Consider the following 19,962-nt stretch of genomic DNA (forward strand, 5'->3'; position numbering starts at 1 on the left):
ACCGTTTTCCCTAGAAATCTATTAACTGGGAACAGTCTTGTCTTTGTTTACATCTTTGGGTTTGAAGCCAAAGATCACAGGGAGAACTCCAAATGTGCCACCAAAAAGGCATGCTTTCAGTTCCACCTGGGTCCTTCACATTTTGGTTGGTTGGTTGGTTGGTAAAAATATTAGGGTTTACTCACAACTTCTCATTCTGGGAGAGAGGCCTCTGTGCCTGTGCAAGGCTGATGAGTAAGGGAAATGGGAGTGCCAGGTAGTCCCTTGTTTTTCTGTCTGGGTGGATTACTTTAGTTTTGAGATGTTCAGCTAATAGAATAGTCGTGTTGGTTAAAGTGCTCATGGTTCTTTGATATTTTTCCCCTTGTTATCAGTCGAAAATTTGCCCTTTTTGATGAGCAGCATCGAGAAGAGATGCGAAAAGAACGGCGCAGGATTCAAGAGCAGCTGAGGCGGCTTAAGAGAAACCAGGAAAAGGAGAAGCTTAAGGGCCCTCCTGAGAAGAAGCCCAAAAAAATGAAGGAGCGTCCTGACCTGAAAGTAAGTATGATGTGGCATAATCATAAAGAAGAAAGCATACCTTTCTCTTTAGCTTTTCGTATCCTCCCTTACTGGGAATGAGGGCAGTGTCATGGAAAGCTAGTTTCAAATGATGTGGCTGCTTGGGTGTTCACAGTATTGGTGTGACTGATACTGATACCACCAATCTGGTGCCCTTGCGGGTAATTTTATACTTCATCTGTTGGAAGAATTTTCTAGGAGTCCAGATAGGTTTGGTGGATTTTTTTTACATGCACATTTATGTACTTAGATACATATTTACACACACTTGTATCTTATTTTTAAATTGTACAAATTAACATAAGAAACAGAAAAAAAGCACTATGGGTTGCTTTGCATAACCCAGATAGGAATGCAGATGGTACTGTACAATGTAGCTGTAATATGCCTCATAAAATGAGGCAACTGTGGTACAATGGAAAGAGCTATGGACTTGGAAACAAGATCTGGACTCAGGTTCTGGTTCTGCCATTTGATAGCTCTGTGACCTTAACCTCTCCAAGCCTATTTTCTATAAAATGACAGCTGTCGCACAGTGGTATTGTATTAAGTGAACTAATGCATGGGAAGCACTTTATAAACTATAAAATTCTTGACAGATATGAACTGCTGTTATGTGTATTTAGGTCATTAGTCTTTTAGTGTTTCTTGTAGGTGATATGATATAAATGTGACACAGTACTGACCTCATTTTTACATATTAAGGTATTATTGATATATGAAGGTTTCACTTGAAAAACAATCTGGTTACTACATTCACCCATATTGAGTTTCCCCCATACCCCATTGCAGTCATTGTCCATCAGTGTATTAAGATGCCACAGAGTCACTGCTTGTCTTCTCTGTGCTACACTGAGTACCGACCTTAGTTTATAGATGAAACAGGTCAGTTTCAAAACTGAGATGGAGACTTGGTATTATTGAGCCTTTTCCTTTCAGCTCAGAATATACCCATGCTAGCTGCCTATGTGGCTGAATGCAGTCCTGGGCTTCCAGCAGCATTTCTTCTGCAAATTTGATATTATGAATGTTTACAACTTAAACTGGAAGTGAAAATCCTCTCCCTTTTCTTCCTCACTTAATATTTAAAGAAATGATTGGTCTCTGTATTTCATTTTATTTTCAATGTGTCAGTTCCATACATGCACTTTTGTCTAGTGGTTTCTGGTTGAAAGGCCTATAACAATTAGAAAAAAGTTCTGAACCTGCCTTTGTTTATCTCCTGGCTCACATGTATTTTTTAATACTAGCATGCAGCCTACTTACTCCTGTCATGTTGATACTTTTCTTTTTGCAGCTGAAATGTGGGGCTTGTGGTGCGATTGGGCACATGAGGACAAACAAATTCTGCCCCCTCTATTATCAAACAAATGCCCCACCTTCCAACCCTGTTGCCATGACTGAAGAGCAGGAGGAGGAGTTGGAAAAGACAGTCATTCATAATGATAATGAAGAACTTATCAAGGTTGAAGGGACCAAGATTGTCTTGGGGAAACAGCTAATTGAGAGGTAAGGGAAAGCAGATCTTTTGGAGGTTGATGATATTGATGGGTGGCAGGGGTGGATGTGATATGTTCTCTGCAGTTAACATTGATGGACTTTCCTCAGTAATTGTTGCCAGTAATGAAAATTAGTCTTTTGTCATGAAGCACTCAGGTTCCACTAATTACCCTTGCATGTGCTACCGAACTTTCCTGAGTCTCAGTTTCCTTATTTACAAAAGAGAACTACCTATACCAGGGTACCTATGAAGATAAAGTGAGAGGAACTATATAGAACATGTAGAACAGTGCCTGGCATATAATAGATGCTCTTCCTATTCTACTTGCCAGCACTGGTAATATTTTTAAGGTCCCTAACCACAGTATTCTGGTAGTGGGCATCCATATAGATCAAGGAAACAAACTATGCTTGTATGTACCTGTCTCTTGCCCTCAGAGAATTTAATATTGATAATAAAGTGGAGAAGTTTTTAAATGAAAAAAGATTTTCCCCCTAACTTTTTAGTTTTAAAATTGGAAAACTACAGAAAGTTGTAATAATAATACAGTATGCTAGTCCTCTAAACTCACCAACTGTTAAAACTTTTGTCACATTTGCTTCATCTTAAATCTAAACCATTTTTTTCCTGAACCATTTGGAAGTAAGTTGCAGGCATCATGACATTTTAGTCATGAACTCTTTCGCACACATCTTCTGAGAATAAGGACATACTATGATACTGTTATTACAGCTAAGAAAATTAACATTGATTAAGTCATATCTTATATTCAGTCCTTATTCAGATTTCCCTGGTTGTCTCAATGCTCTGTTGCATATCCTCCGTTCCCCCCTACAGGATCCAATCCCAGTTCAAACATTAAGCATTTTGAGTGTCTCTCAATCTAGAACTGTCCTCTGCACCTCTTTTGTTTTTCATGTCATGTCTTTGGCAAGATTAGTAAACAGGTGATATTATGTACTTACTACACCACATCAGGAAGCACATTATATCAGGTTTTCTCATGATTTTGATCTTGTTAAAGTGATCCCTCAGATCCCTCTTTAATAAAGATATGTTTTTCCCTTTGTAAGTAACGAGGGTGAATAATCTGTTCCCAAACAATATTTCTCTTAGTAGGTTTAGCATTGATGATCATTGCTTAACTCAATTCTTTTGACAGTGGTTTTTGTATGTAGTGTTCTTCCCATGTTAACTGGCATGCTCTAAAGAAGAGCTTTCCCCCCCTTTTGTTTGAGTATTGCTATGGATTCTGAAATTCTTTCCTTTGTAAGCTTAATGTCTTATAACTCATTAACATCATTATTAATTTTGATGTTCATATTGTCTCAAACTTGACCTCTTCCAGCTAGATCCTTTGTCCTTTTGAAATGACCCTATAAACCTTTGAGAGAACTTCTTGTCTTTCTGACACAAGATGTTCCAGGCTGTCCTTGAAATTTCCCTGTCCAAGATCTAGAGTCAGCCAGTTTCCCAAGGAGCCCTGGTTCCTTTTATTAGGGAACAGTATTTAGAAAAACAAGATCTAGATGTTAGGTATGCTCATTGCCACTAAGATATCATTGCTTCTAGGCTTTTAGTAGACAGAACTAGGAAGTGTACATATATCTGTACATCACAACTTCATAATGATACCTCTAATTCAGATTGTATCTATGGATTCTTCCTCATCTTCCCCATTCCATATTTGTATCCTTCCTGTCATTCCCAACATCAACATATTTATTCATTTTCTCTGTTCTTAATATAGTTTGAGAATTATAATACTAATACCACTACCAACAACAAATATATGAAGTAGATTCATGATATTTTCTGTAGTTTGTCCTTGGACTGTATGTCACTGAAGTTGTGCAGTCAGGGTATGATACTCAACATATATTCAAATTCTTTTTTGTGTGTAATTTCCTTATGAATTTGATATAGTTATATTCATTTGTTTTTTTTATTGAGGTAAAATTGGTATATGACATCATTTAAGTTTCAGGTGTACAACATTTTAACTTGATATTTATATCGTGATCACCACCATAAGTCTAGTTCCCATCTATCACCATACAATTTGTTTCAGTTTCTATTAAGTTTTGGGATCTTTTTTCCATACTTGTTGATTTATGTTTTCTGTATCTGTAACAGTCATGTTTTGCAGCACACTAGAAAAAGGGGAATGTAGTATCTTGATCCCATAAAATAGAAGGGAAGAAGGTAGGTTTTTAATGACTGAGGGAAACACAAACTTGTTTTTCTTTTCAAACCACTTTTTAATACCATTCATGTTTCCATTCTGAATAAGTTAAGTTTCCTAGCACTTTAACTCTAAAAATGTTGGAGCTGGAAGGATTCTTGGAATTCCTTTAAGCCTAGTTCCCTTATCTTCCAAAAAGGAAACTGAGGTGAAGTTGCAGCTTGCCTAGTTCTTTATTAATTTGGAGATCCTATAAGGCCTTGGCTGATCTGAGCCTTAGAATGTAGATGTCGAGCTTTTGGTTTGGCTTTTTCCTCCCCAGGCTCTTGCTGGTACTTTGGACATTTTCATTGTAGTTGCTTTTTTTCTGGCAACTAGAAATAGGGACTGCACACTATGAAAGTCTTATTAATTGCAGCGCAGATGAAGTTCGCAGAAAATCTCTGGTTCTCAAGTTCCCTAAACAGCAACTTCCTCCAAAGAAGAAACGGCGAGTTGGAACCACTGTTCACTGTGACTATTTGAATGTGAGTATTTGTATTGCTTCTTTAGGAACAGATGGGGTTTGCATTGATTCCCCCTACCCTCTAAGCCATGGCTATGGCACATCCTTAGATTCTTCTTTTGGCTTTGTCCTGAAAACTATGTGTTGTGTTTGTTACAAGATTTCCAAACTATAGTTATCTAGCTAGAAAGTATTGGGTTTTCCAAATCTGAAGAAGCATTCTGGGACGGAGGCACTCAAGATGGGAGCATGAGTAGAGTGGTGGAAATGTCCTCCCAAAACCATATATATTTTGAAAATACAGCAAATACAACTATTCCTAAAAGAGACACCAGAAGACACAGTACAACAGCCAGGTAACATCTACATCTGCGAGAACTCAGCATCTCACGAAAAGGGTAAGACACAGAGCCGTGACCTGGCGGGACCTGAGCACTCCTCCCACCCCAGCTCACCGGTGGGAGGAAAAGAATCAGAGTGGGGAGGGAATGGAAGCACAGGACTGCTAAATAACCAGCCCTAGTAATCTGCACCAGGAGCACAGACACATATTGCATGGTGTACTGGATATTAGAGAAAAGTAAAAGTAAAATCTGAGACAGAGTCTGTGAGTGTGTCCCCACAGCTGGCTCTCCTGGGACAAAAGAAAAGCGGGTGCTTTAAAAGTCTTAAAGAAGACAATGGTTTAACAGGTGGACAAAATCGTCCCAGCACACGCATCCAAGCAGACTGGGAATCTTAAGGAACTTCAGACACCCATATCCACTGGGTGGCAATGCGGCTCCAAAGCCCCTCATGGCAATAAGCAGGCTGCCGTTCGTTCCCCTCCACTGGCACTGCAAGGAAATGGCTGACCTGCCATTGCTGCAGAACAGCTGGGGAGCAGCCCCGCCCACAGAAACCACACAGAGTCTTCTGCTAGCACGCAGCTAACCAGGCCAGACCCCGAGGCTTTATGCCAGAGATAGAAGAAGCTGGCGCAAAGTCCAGAAGGGGACGAAGGGGTGCCGTTCTCGTAGGAGAACATGCCATGCGCCTGCAACCTCTGGCAGTGCCCTGGGCTATCCCGAGGGCCGCACTGCACTTGGCAGCTCAGGGTATTAACCCAGAGAAGGTTCCCTGTGTGTGGTTAACTGGCACAGGCAGCGGAGAAGGGCAAGGTGATCAGCAAGCAGGAAGGGACTTTGTTCTCCCAGCTGACACACGTGCCACTTGCCGGTGATCACTTCTATTGCCATGAAAAGCTAGAATAACCTGGTCCAGTCCAAAATCACTCAACGCCAGAGAGAGGGCCTGGCAAGATAAATATAACCAGTCTTCCTGGAAAAGAATAAAAAAATGAAAGACATAACCATGCAGATGGAGCTGCAGAGAAAGATGCAAGAGCTAAGTGATGAAGTCTGGAGGGAGATAACAAAAATGAAACAATAAATAGAAGGATGTAAAGAGGAGACTGGATGAAGTGCAACAACACAAACTGTACAGGCCAGAAGAGAATGGCATGATATATTTAATGCAATGAAACAGAAGAGCCTTGAACCAGGAATACTGTATCCAGCACAATTATCATTTAAATACAAAGGAGGGATTAAACAATTTCCAGACAAGCAAAGATTGAGGGAATTTGCCTCCCACAGACTACCTCTACAGGATATCTAAAGGGACTGCTCTAGGTGGAAGTACTCCTAAGGGTAAATACATGTCATCAGAGAAAATAAAATCACACCAAAGAAAGCAGACCAACCAAATACTAACTAAAGGCAAAAAATAAATCAGTTATGCACAAAAGCAGTCAAGGAAAACACAAAGGAGCCCAGAATAAAACACCTAACAAAGAAAGAATGGAGGAGAAACAATAAGAAGGGAGAGAAATAAAGAATCATCAGAATGTGTTTATAATAACGTAATTCAGTTAAACTTAGATGGTTAGATAGATAGTAAAGAATCTACCCCTGAACCTTTGGTAACCACAAATCCAAAGCCTACAATGGCAATAAGTACATATCTATCGATAATCACCCTAAATGTCAATGGACTGAATGTACCAATCAAAAGACACAGAGTAATAGAATGGAAAAAAGAGCAAGACCCAACTATATGCTGCTTACAAGAGACTCACCTCAAACCCAAAGACATACACAGACTAAAGGTGAAGGGATGGATAAAGGTATTTAATGGAAACAATAGGGAGAAAAAAGCAGGTGTTGCAGTACTTGTGTCAGACAAAATAGACTTCAGAACAAAGAAAGTCACAAGAGATAAAGAAGGACATTACATAATGATAAAGGGGGCAGTCCAACAAGAGGATATAACCATTATAAATATATGCACCCAACACAGGAGCACCAACATATGTGAAACAAATACTAACAGAATTAAAGGAGGAAACAGAATGCAATGCATTCATTTTGGGAGACTTCAACACACCATTCACTCCAAAGGACAGGTCAACCAGACAGAAAATAAGTAAGGACACAGAGGCACTGAACAACACACAAGAACAGATGGACCTAATAGACATCTACAGAACTCTACACCCAAAAGCAGCAGGGAATACACATTCTTCTCAAGTGCACATGGAACATTTTCAAGAATATACCACATACTAGGCCATAAAAAGAGCCTCAGTAAATTCAGAAAGATTGAAATTCTACCAGCCAAATTCTCAGATCACAAAGGTATAAGACTAGAAGTAAATTGTACAAAGAAAACAAAAAGGCTCACAAACACATGGAGGTTTAACAACATGCTCCCAAATAATCAGTGGATCAATGACAAATTATAACAGATTGAGCAATATATGGTGACAAATGAAAACAACAGCACAATGCCCCAAATTCTGTGGGATGCAGTGAAAGCAGTTCTAAGAAGAAACCATATGTAGCAATCCAGGCCTATTTAAAGAAGGAAGGATAATCACAAATGAATAGTGTAAAGTCACAATTATTGAAAGTGGAAAAAGAAGAGTAAATGAGGCCCAAAGTCAACAGTAGGAGGGACATGATAAAGATTAGAGCAGAAATAAGTAAAATTGAGAAAAATAAAACAGTAGAAAAAAATCAGTGAAAACAAGAGGTGGTTCTTTGAGAAAATGAACAAAATAGATAAACCCCTAGCCAGATTTATTAAGAGAAAAAGAGAATCTACACACATAAATAGAATCAGAAATGAGAAAGGAAAAATCATGATGTTCCCTACACAAATACAAAGAATTATTAGAGAATACTATGAAAATCTATATGCTAACAACTGCAAAACCTAGAAGAAATGGACAGCTTCCTAGAAAAATACAACCTTCCAAGAGTGACCAAGGAAGAAACAGAAAAGAAAAAATTAGCAATGAAATTGAATTGGTAATAAAAAAACTACCCAAGAACAAAAGCCCCAGGCCAGATGGATTCACCGCTTAATTTTATCAGGCATTTAGAGAAGACATAATACCCATTCTCTGTAAAGTTTTCCAAAAAATAGAAAAGGAAGGAATACTGCAAAACTCATTTTTTGAAGCCAGCATCACTCTAATACCAAAACCAGGCAAAGACACCATAAAAAAAGAAAATTACAGACCAATATCCCTGAGGAACATAGAAGCGAAAATACTCAACAAAATATTAGCAAACCAAACTCAAAAATACATCAAGAGGATCATACACCATGATTAAGTGAAATTCATCTCAGGGTTTTAAGGATTGTACAACATTTGAAAATCCATCAACGTCATCCACCACATCAACAAAATGAAGGACAAAAACCACATGATCATCTCCATAGATGCCAAAAAAGCATTCGATAATGTTCAACATCCATTCATGCTAAAAGCTCTCCAAAAAATGGGTATAGAGGGCAAGTACCTCAACATAAAAAAGGCCATATATGACAAACCCGCAGACAACATCATACTTAACAGCGAGGAGCTGAAAGCTTTTCCTCTAAGATTGGGAACGAGACAGGGATGCCCACTCTCACAACTGTTATTCAACATAGTACGGGAGGTCCTAGCCACAGCAATCAGACAAAACAAAGAAATACAGGGCATCCAAACTGGTAAAGAAGAAGTCAACTGTCACTATTTGCAGATGACATGATATCGTACATAAAAAACCCTAAAGACTCCATTCCAAAACTACTAGAACAGATACCTGAATTCAGCAAAGTTGCAGGATACAAAATTAATACACAGAAATCTGCTTTCCTACACACTAATGATGAACTAGCAGAAAGAGAAATCAGGAAAACATTTCCATTCACAATTGCATCAAAAAAAAATAAAATGCCTATGAATAAACCTAACCAAGGAAGTGAAAGACCTATACCCTGAAAACTATAAGACACTCTTAAGAGAAAGAGGACAGTAACAAATGGAAACTCATCCCATGCTCTTGGCTACGAAGAATTAATATTGTCAAAATGGCCATCCTGCCTAATCAATCTACAAATTCAATGCAATCCCTATCAAAATACCAACAGCATTCTTCAATGAACTGGAACAAATATTTTAAAATTCACATGGGACCGCAAAAGACCCCGAATGCCAAAGCAGTCCTGAGAAGGAAGAATAAGGTAAAGGGGATCTCGCTTCCCAACCTCAATCTCTTCTACAAAGCCACAATAATGTAGACAATTTGGTACTGGCCCAAGAACAGACCCATAGACCAGTGTAACAGAATAGGGAATCCAGATATTAAACCAAAAATATATGGTCAATTAATATACGATAAAGGAACCATGGACATACAATGAGGAAATGACAGCATCTTCAGCAGCTGGTGTTGGCAAAACTAGACAGCTATGTGTAAGAGAATGAAATTGGATCATTGTCTAACCCCATACACAAAAGTACATTCAAAATGGATCAAAGACCTGAATGTAAGTCATGAAATCATAAAACTCTTAGAAAAAAACATAGGCAAAAATCTCTTGGACATAAACATGAGCAACTTATTCATGAACATATCTCCAAGGTAAGGAAAACAAAAGCAAAAATGAACAAATGGGGCTTTATCAAGCTGAGAAACTTCTGTACATCAAAGGAAGCAATCAATGGAACAAAAAGGCATCCTGCTGTATTGGAGAATATATTCATAAATGACAGATCCGATAAAGGGTTGACATCTAAAATATAAAAAGCTCACTCACCTCAATAAACAAAAAGCAAATAATCCAATTAAAAAATAGGCATAGGTTCTGAACAGACACTTCTCCAAAGAAGAAATGGAGATGGCCAACCGGCACATGAAAAGATGCTCCACAGCGCTAATCATCAGTGTAATGCAAATTAAAACCAAAATGACATATTTTCTCACACCAGTTAGGATAGCCACCATCGAAAAGACAAATAACAACAAATGTTGGCAAGAATGTAGAGAAAGGGGAACCCTCCTACACTGCTGGTGGGAATGTAAGTTAGTTTCCACTGTGGAAAGCAGTATGGATATTCCTCAAAAAACTCAAAATAGAAATACCATTTGACCCTGGATTTCCACTCCTAGGAATTTACCCTAAGAATGTATCAGCACAGTTTGAAAAAGACATATGCACCCCTATGTTTATCACAGGACTATTTACAATAGCCGGGAAATGGAAGCAACCTAAGTGTCCATCAGTAGATGAATGAATTAAGAAGATGTACATACACGCAATGGAATATTATTGAGCCGTAAGAGGAAAAGAAATCCTACCGTTTCCAATAACATGGATGGAGCTAGAGGGTATTATGCTCAGTGAAATAAGCCAGGCGGAGAAAGACAAGTATCAAATGACTTCACTTAACTGTGGAGTACAAGAACAAAGAAAAAACTAAAGAAACAAAACAGCATCAGAGTCACAGAACTGAAGAATGGACTACCAGTTACCAAAGGGAAAGAGATTGGGGAGGATGGTTGGGAAGGGAGTGATACGAGGGCAAAAGGCCCATTACAATAGGTACACATAATGTAGGGGGGGCTCATGCGGAAGGCAGTACAACACAGAGATGACAAGTAGTGATTCTATAGCATCTTGCTACGCTGATGGACAGTGACTATAGTGGGGTATGTGGTGGGGACTTGATGATGGGGGGAGTGTAGTAACCATAATGTTGCTCATGTAATTGCACATTTATGATACCAAAAAATTAAAATAAAAAAGTAGCATTCTTATTTCTTATTTCTCTTAGAGACCTCATAAGTCCATCCACCGGCGCCGGACAGACCCCATGGTGACATTGTCCTCCATCTTGGAGTGTATCATCAGTGACATGAGAGAGCTTCCAAATGTGAGTTCATTGCATTCATATCTACAGTAGGGATGGCAAGTCCCTTTCCTCTGTGTGTGATTACAGATACAGGGCAGTAGATAGAGTGGTAGCTGCCTGGACCTCCTAATTTTTAGGCATATAGTTGTTTTGTTTTTTTCTTTAGCGGTTTAGTTAAAGAGGAAGTCAGAACTGTTCCATCTAGAAAGATTCCTTTGAGAGTTGATAGCCACTTATACAGGTAAGATGTGAGTCTTCAGGAATTGGCTCTGGCAAGTGTTCTTTGCTCATTAATGGTGATGGGTTTTGTTTCCACAGACATACCCTTTCCACACTCCAGTCAATGGAAAGGTTGTAAAGGACTACTACAAAATTATCACTCGACCAATGGACTTACAAACACTCCGTGAAAATGTGCGTAAACGCCTCTACCCATCTCGGGAAGAGTTCAGAGACCATTTGGAATTAATTGTAAAAAACAGTGCAACTTACAATGGTAAGAATCACCTGATCCTTGACTACAAAGGTCACCTTTCAGATCCTTATTTATCCCTTAATAGTCCTAAATTCACACTAGCTTGGACACTGAAAGAGCACACAATGTATTGGGGCTTTTTGAGGTTATGAAAATCATGTATACATGTTTTAGTCATTTAATAAATACTGCTTTTTTTAGAAGAGGACAATAAATCGTAACATTTATTTAACATTTTCTAAGTGTCATGCACTGTGTTAAGCACTTTACATCTATTTACTTACATACTGTAATTCTCAGGACAAGCCTGAGATTTTTTTTAAGGTATCAGTGATAAACTCTCTTATGAAGGTTTTACATGAAAAACATTGTGGTTACTACATTCACCCATATCAAGTCCTCCCTCATACCCCATTGAAGTCACAAATAGTGCTGCTGCTTATTCCCACTTTTTAATGTACCCTCTGTATAATTTGGAGTGTATCTGTTGAACTGAAAGAATTTCATGGTGAGTAGTGGGGGAAGAAGTGGGCCTAAGTAAGCAGAAGGGAGAGAGATTCTGTGTGGATGGAACCTGTGCAGAAACTGTGCTTGTGACCATATTTGCTGTATGTGAATCTTTGATTTGATCTACAGATCTTTTAACATAGGGGAAGTTACATGTCCATTTTGCTCAAAAGCTGGAAAGGCAAGGAGGAAGAAATCTGTTTTCTGAGTCTTAAAAGAGGGTAAACAATATAGCTTCTGCATGTAAAGGATAACATTTTCTGATTTCTAGTTATATCATTGACCATAGGTTCATATATAAACATAGGGATCAAGAGTACAGCCAGAGTATGAATAATGGCTCTACCACTTATTGAATTACCTCAGACAAGTTATATAATCTCCTCAGTTTTCTCATCTGTACAACTGGGATATTAGTAATACCTAGATTTTAAGACCTTTCACAAGCAGGCCTAACCCATTTATCTAGTCTCATCACTTGTGACTGGTTCCCACAACTACTGTAGACTCCTGCCACACTCTACATATACTTCACTAAATATCCTATGCTATTTCTTCATGTCTTTGTACAGTCTTTGCTCTCCGGAATGCCCTTTCTTCCCTTTCAGTGGTAAATTTCCATTCATATTTCCAGACCAGTTCATATCATCTTTTCATGAAGACTTGCTCAAATTGCCTAAAGTATCCATTTTTTGGTCCTTTGTGCTCTCCAGCACAATTAAATCTATGTTTTTAGGTCTTGTTTTGTTATATATAATTATTTATGTGTCTGATTCTCCCACCACTTTGTGTCCTCCTAGAGAGACCATGTCTTACTCGTCTTTGTATTCCCAGGGCCTAGCAGAGTGCCAGACACACACAAGGGAAGAATAACTTTGTTAGGTCCAACTGTCATTCAAGTTGCAAGGATAAATACTTAAAGCAAAAATCAGATTGGAAGGGGAATGGAAAGCTAAGTATACGGAGTTTGAGGTATCTGTGGGTCATTTAGGTGGAGATGTTAGTAAAAAAAAAGAAGAAAGAAAATTTTAAAGTTAGGACTGTCTTACAGCCTTACATACCTCTCTAGCTCAATCTTCTTTCTTCCTCAGACCAAGGTGGTAGTCATTCTGCTAACAAGTAGCAGAGATGTGAATACAAGTATATCTTATCTAAAGCCTATGCTCTTGACCATCATGCTCCATATACTCCTCCACTTCCTCATTTCCCATTTGTACCTCACAACTCTGCAGTTGCCTTCTGCAGAAGTACTAGCAGCTTCCTAACTGTTGGTGGATCAGATGGCCTATTTCAGAAATCTTTTATTTAAACAGCATTGAGATATAATTTGTATGCTATATAATTCACTCACTTAAAGTGGTCAGTTTTAATGTGAGTTATCCATGTTGTAACATGTATCGGTATTTATTACCTCTTTTTATTACCACATGATATTCCTTTGTGCAGAGACCCTGTTTTTAAAAATCTGTTCATCAGTTTATGGACACCAGGTTGTTTGTATTTTTTGGCTAATAGAGATATGCTGCTGTGAACATTTGTGTACAAACTATTATGTGGACATTTGTTTTAATTTCTCTTGGATAAATATCTAGGAGTGGAATTGCTTGTAACAGATGGTAACTCTATGTTTAACTTTTTGAACTGTCAAACTGTTTCTTCAGAGCGACTTCACTGTTTTGCAATCCCAGTGTGTAATAAGAGTTCCAATTTCTCCACATTTTTTATCAGTACTTGTTACTTATTGTCCATCTTTTTTATTTTAACCATCTTGTGGATGTGAAGTGGTATCTTACTGTTGTATTCATTTATATTTCCTTAATGACTAATGATGTTGAGCATCCTTTTTTCTCTCCATCTTTGAGATAGAATTGATGTACAGCACTGTGTAAGTTTCAGGTGTATAGCGTGGTAAATTTGACTTACATGTGTTGTCAAATGATTACCACAGTAAGTTTAGTTAGCATCCACCATCTTACACAGGTGCAATAAAAAGAAAAATTTTGCTTCATTTTGATGAGAACTCTTAAAATATACTTAACAACTTTCCTATACAGCAGTGTTAATTATAGTCATCATGTTGTACATTATGTCCCTAGTCCTTAGTTTATCTTATAACTGGAAGTTTGTACCTTTTGACCACCTTCCTATACCTCCCTTGCCCAACACCACCTTTGATAAGTCTGATATCTTTTTCTGTGAGTTTGGATTTTTGGTAGTGGTGGTGTTGATTTTTTTGGATCCCACATAGAAGTGAGATCATACAGTATTTGTCTTTGCTGTTGAACATTTTATCATGTGCTTGGGAATACCTTTTTCTTGAACTTTAGTTCATTTAGCACTGTTGACCACTTGTTCCTCCTCAATCCTCTCCCTTTTCTGGGGGGACTTTATCTAATCATTTCCTACTTTTTCTTTCTCATGACTTCAGGTACCATGTATCCACTGATATCACCATCTTACATTAAATTCGCTTAAATTAGGGCAACTGTAAGAAGGAGGAGTGTAAAAGATCATTCAAGGATTTTCCTAAAGGAGTTCAGGGAAACTAAAATAATAGTCTGGCATGGTACAGGTATTGTTGTGTGGCAAAGGCTTTGGATTAGCCATATTTTGGGAGGACATCATAAACCAGGAGTTCTGTAAATGAAAATTGCAATCACAAATTTTATATGCTAAGTATGAAAAGATATAAATCATGCATTGATCTTCTCAGCCATTTTTCAGCAGATTGTCATTCCCTGTCTATAGTATCATTTATAAGGTATTAAAGACAGCAGTATCCATAGTAGTAGTACTATGGGTAGAGATACACAAATAAGGAAGAGTTAAAATTAGTTTATTCATATGTAGTGTGGATCTGCTGTGTTAAGCCCTGAAAAATGGAGCTAAGACTAGTATACCTGTCTCACTCAGCAGCAAGGCTGGTGCCTGGCACATAGTTGTATTAGATGCTTGAGTAAATATGTTATAAGTCTGGAGAGGTATTGGCAGCTCTTGCCTCCTAATCATAATTGTCCCCTCTCATAATGTTCCGCTGTAATTTAGGTCCGAAGCACTCACTGACCCAGATCTCTCAATCCATGCTGGATCTTTGTGATGAAAAACTCAAAGAGGTAAGACATTTAACATGAGAGAAAGGCAGTAGAATTTGAAGGTGGTGGGAGCAGGGTTGAGGAAGTAGGACATTAACAGAAAGAGGAGTAGAGGAGTGTGGGAGTAGCATATCTTCAGTATGTTAGAGTCTGGAAGGGACCTTAGAAATCATACTGTCCAATCCTTTTTTGTAGATGTAAAAACTGAGGTTCATAGAAGAAAATGACTTGCCCTGGGCACCATGACTACTAAATAGTAGAGCTAGGATTAAATTCTAGAACCCACATAACTCTTCAAAAAGGGCCAAGGAAAGTGACTTCCCAGGAAGCCAGCTGGAGCTAAGAGACAGTTCTGGCAGGGAGGAATTTTAATTTTTAAAAGATAATGTGTCTGTATTCCATCTTCTTACCAAAAAAAAGAAAAAGAAAGGCACCTTACAGGCTTATAAAAATATGAGTTGATAATGATGTTAATATGAAGTAGACATCTCATAAAAGAGGATTACTAAATGACCGATAAACATGAGAAGATTCGCAACTTGATCATTGGGAAAACGCAAATTTAAACCAACATGCCTACCAGAAGCTAAAATTTAAAAAGACAAAAAACAAACAAAACAAAACTCTGAAAATACTAAGTGTTTGTGAGGATGAGGAATAATTAAAACATAAATTTTTTCCTAGTATGGTCTGAAATCAGTTTATTGGGTTAGATTCCCTTATAGAGAAGTCAGTAAGCACCAATAAAGTGTTCAGTGCTTTCAGCAATAGTGTTGTAGCAGAAAGAACATGATATTAAAATCTAACTTGGTAAAGGTGTTTTTGTTGTGGGAGCTAAGCTATTGAGACCCAGGAATGTATATTTTTGGTGATCTGTAGGAATAGAAGGTAGAATACCTAAGAGAGTGGTGGGTATATCCCTTTGATCCTTTTGGATCTACCTTTTGGATCCTTTTGGATCCCTACCTCTCTTTGATCTTTTACTGGAGTATCATTTATCTGGACTTTTTGCCTGGAACTGAGTAGCTGACAATTCAAAAGTTAGACTTTCTGGCTCAAGGACAATAGACAACTGAACTGTAAATTCTCCTTAATTTTCTGTGGTGATCACACCTCAGGAAAACTGCTGTCTTTCCTTTTGCTTTGTTTTGTGTCAGAAAGAAGACAAATTGGCTCGTTTAGAGAAAGCTATCAACCCGTTGCTGGATGATGATGACCAAGTGGCATTTTCTTTCATTCTAGACAACATTGTCACCCAGAAAATGATGGCAGTTGCAGATGTAAGTGGTGTTTGTGCTAAATATTGTGAAGACAGTACAGGGGGAAGGAAAACAATAGGATTTGCATGTATATGTATGTTGGGGAGTCTGGAGGGGGTGGTGTTTATCGATTCAAAGTGATGTAATTTTAAAAACCAACCTTTTTGCTGTGTGAGGCATTATCATTGAAATCAAAGAGGTCAGGAATCTATGGATATAGGAGCCTTATTCTGCCTATTTTTTCATTCAGTATTTCAATGTTCCTGAATAGTTCTGTAGAGAGATTAGGATGCCAGCTAGTGGGAGGCTTGAATTTAGAGGTGCTTCATGACAAATGACAGTTTGATAGTTAACCAGTGTTTGTCGTCATCTTCATGTTTTCTCTTTTACAACTTCATGTCCAGGGCTACTGTGTTGACTCTACGTATCATTTTGTTGTAATGATGCTCCCTAGGAATTCTGAACTGTTAGCATTCAGGTTGTAGGCATATGTTATATATGTGCAATGCTATAAAACTTCTGGATGAAGCTGGGGATAAGAAATTTTAATTGTAAGTATAGAGCAGGAGGTCTTACCCTATCAGGGCATAGGAACCTTTAAATGATTCCATGAACCTCTTAAATTATATGCAAAGTTTTATGTGATTATGTCTTTCTGGGGAGAGAGTTCATAGCTTTTGTCAGACTCTTAGGAATATTAGTGATTAGGTTGAGAATTTCTGGTATAAAGAATGATTTTCCATTTAATTATTTCTCATGCTTTCTTTTAACTAGTCTTGGCCATTTCATCACCCAGTTAATAAGAAGTTCGTTCCAGATTATTACAAAGTGATTGTGAGTCCAATGGATTTAGAGACTATACGTAAGGTGAGTGGTTTGTCCTAAGATGTCTTTTTGGAATTAAGCAACATCGTATGCACATCTGAGTCCCTGATTCTTTTAATCACAGAATATCTCCAAGCACAAGTATCAGGGTCGGGACAGCTTTCTGGATGATGTCAACCTTATTCTGGCCAACAGTGTTAAGTATAATGGTGTGTATTTCTCCTTTTTTCCCCCCTCTTTCCATCAGTCTATCCATCCAATATTAGTTAGCATTATTAAAATTTAAGTGTGTAAAATAGCTTTGAGCATTGATAGCAGAATAAGTCAAGTGACTTTGCCTTTTTTAAAAAAACATACTTTATTGTACATATTCTGTAAAGTTTGCTACTTTTAATGATGAAAAAGCAATGTATACTTTTTAACTTTGGAAAGCACAAAAAATGAGATGAAAATGAAAATCAAATGGATATCACTTTGAGGTTGGAGCCATCACTGTTTTCCATGAGATATAAAATTCACCGATGCCCCAGGCACTTAGATGAAACTTAAGAAAATATGTGACTGTAGGTGGGATCATAAGAAGATGGTGGCGTGAGTAGTTCAGAGGAAATCTCCTCCCCAAAACATATATTTATGAAAATACAATAAATACAACTATTTCTAAAAGAGACACCAGTGGATGCAGTACAACAGCCAGGACACATCTACATCTATGAGAACTCAACATCACATGAAGGGGGTAAGATACAAGCTGCGGCCAGGGGGGACCCAAACACTCCCCCACCTCAGAACCCAGTGGGAAGAAAGGAGTCAGAATGGGTAGGGAGTGAAAGCCCAGGACTGCTAAACAACCAGCTCTAGAAATCTGCACCCGGAGTGTAAACACAAGGGGCACGGGGTGCTGGATATTAGAGAAACAGAAAAGCAAAACCTGTGGGCAGGTCCCCGCAACCGGCGCCCACGAGACAAAAGAAAAGCAAGTGCTTTCTGAAAGTCTTAAAGAGACAGGGATCCCAAAGCTGGACGAAGTCGTCCCGGCACACTTAGCCAGCAGCTGGGAATCCCAGGAAACCTTAGGTGCCCTAAATCCCGGGGAGGCAGCACAGCTCTGAAGCCCCTCACGGCACTAAGCAGCCTGCCAGTTGTTCCTCCAACTGGCGCAGACCCCGACACACCGGCCCAGTAGCAGGAGAGTGGCACCGCGTGCCAGGGGCAGCGGCGCCAGAAGGGACCAGGAGCAGATTGCATGCACCAACAGCACCAGAGGGGACCAGGACAGGCTAGTGCAAACCCGCAGCAGCAGTGACCGAACAGCCCGGGTGTGGCTTGCGCGCATTGGCGGCAGTGGAGCCAGAGAAGCCGTGCGGGAGAGGCCAGCGCGCACCTGCAGCGGAACCAGAGGAAGCAGGCACACTCCCAGCTGCTGACCGGAATCCCAGCCCAATGCACAGCCGCCCAGGACAGACCCAAAGGCTGCTGTTGGCACACACCTGCCCAACAGGGGCGCCGCTATCATGGAGGAGCGCACCTGGCATGCCTGCCATTCCCCACAGGGCTATGTGCTGCTCTGACAGAGACCCCGCCAACAGCAGCTTAGGGGACTAACCCGGTGGCTGCTCCAGGAGTGCAGGTAACTGACACAGGCAGCGGAGAAAGGCAAGGCATCCAGCAAGCAGGAAAGGACTTTCTTCTCCCAGCTGACACACCCGCAACCTACCTACCTATAGCCACTGCTATCACCATGAAAAGGCAAAAAAATTTAGTCCAGTCCAAGATAGTTCAGACAACACCTGATAGAGGATCTGCAGAGACAGACCTAACCAGTCTCCCTGAAAAAGAATTCAAAATAAAAATCATAAACATGCTGACAGAGCTGCAGAGAAATATGCAAGAGCTAAGGGATGAAGTCCGGAGGGAGATTACAGAAGTCCAGAGGAAGATTACAGGAGTGAAACAAACTGGAAGGATTTATAAGCAGGATGGATAAGATGCAAGAGGCCATTGATGGAATAGAAACCAGAGAACAGGATCACATAGAAGCTGACGCAGAGAGAGATAAAAGGATCTCCAGGAATGAAACAATACTAAGAGAACTGTGTGACCAATCCAAAAGGAACAATATCTGCATTACAGGGGTACCAGAGTAAGAAGAGAGAGAAAAAGGGGTAGAAAGTGTCTTTGAAGAAATAATTGCTGAGAACTTCCCCAAACTGGGGGAAGAAATAGTTGCTCAGACTATGGAAGCACACAGAACTCCCGAGAGAAGGGACACAAAGAGGACAACACCAAGACACATAATAATTAAAATGGCAAAGATCAAGGACAAGGACAGAGTATTAAAGGTAGCCACAGAGAGAAAAAAGGTCACCTACAAAGGAAAACCCATCAGGGTATCATCAGACTTCTCAACATAAACTTTACAGGCCAAAAGAGAATGGCATGATATATTTAATGCAATGAGACAGAAGGGCCTTGAACCAAGGATACTGTATCCAGCACGATTATCATTTAAATATGAAGGAGGGATTAAACAATTTCCAGACAAGCAAATGTTGAGGGAATTTGCCTCCCACAAACCACCTCTACAGGGTATCTTAGAGGTACTACTCTAGATGGGAGCACTCCTAAAAAGAGCACAGAAAAAAAACACCCAACATACGAAGAATGGAGGAGGAGGAATAAGAAGGGAGAGAAATAATCATCAGACTGTGTTTATAATAGTTCAATAAGCGAGTTAAGTTAGACAGTAAGGTAGTAAACAAGCTAACCTTGAACCTTTGGTAACCAGGAATCTAATGGCAATAAGTACATATCTTTCAA

At 39.2% G+C, this 19,962-nt stretch overlaps 1 protein-coding gene across 7 annotated transcripts in view; it reads left to right on the plus strand.

The window, feature by feature from the left end:
• The window catches only part of TAF1 (TATA-box binding protein associated factor 1), a 125,628-nt gene that overhangs the window by 44,119 nt on the left and 61,547 nt on the right, over positions 1-19,962 (plus strand). For all 7 annotated transcript variants that reach the window (XM_073227386.1, XM_073227385.1, XM_073227384.1 and 4 more), the window contains exons 24-32: positions 375-540; positions 1,859-2,070; positions 4,666-4,774; positions 10,907-11,005; positions 11,303-11,480; positions 15,012-15,079; positions 16,216-16,338; positions 17,092-17,184; positions 17,267-17,351. In XM_073227386.1, the coding sequence (XP_073083487.1) occupies positions 375-540; positions 1,859-2,070; positions 4,666-4,774; positions 10,907-11,005; positions 11,303-11,480; positions 15,012-15,079; positions 16,216-16,338; positions 17,092-17,184; positions 17,267-17,351 (1,133 nt within the window). The remainder of the gene's footprint in view (positions 1-374; positions 541-1,858; positions 2,071-4,665; positions 4,775-10,906; positions 11,006-11,302; positions 11,481-15,011; positions 15,080-16,215; positions 16,339-17,091; positions 17,185-17,266; positions 17,352-19,962) is intronic.

Source organism: Manis javanica, chromosome X, assembly GCF_040802235.1.
Source record: "Manis javanica isolate MJ-LG chromosome X, MJ_LKY, whole genome shotgun sequence".
Taxonomy (NCBI): domain Eukaryota; kingdom Metazoa; phylum Chordata; class Mammalia; order Pholidota; family Manidae; genus Manis; species Manis javanica.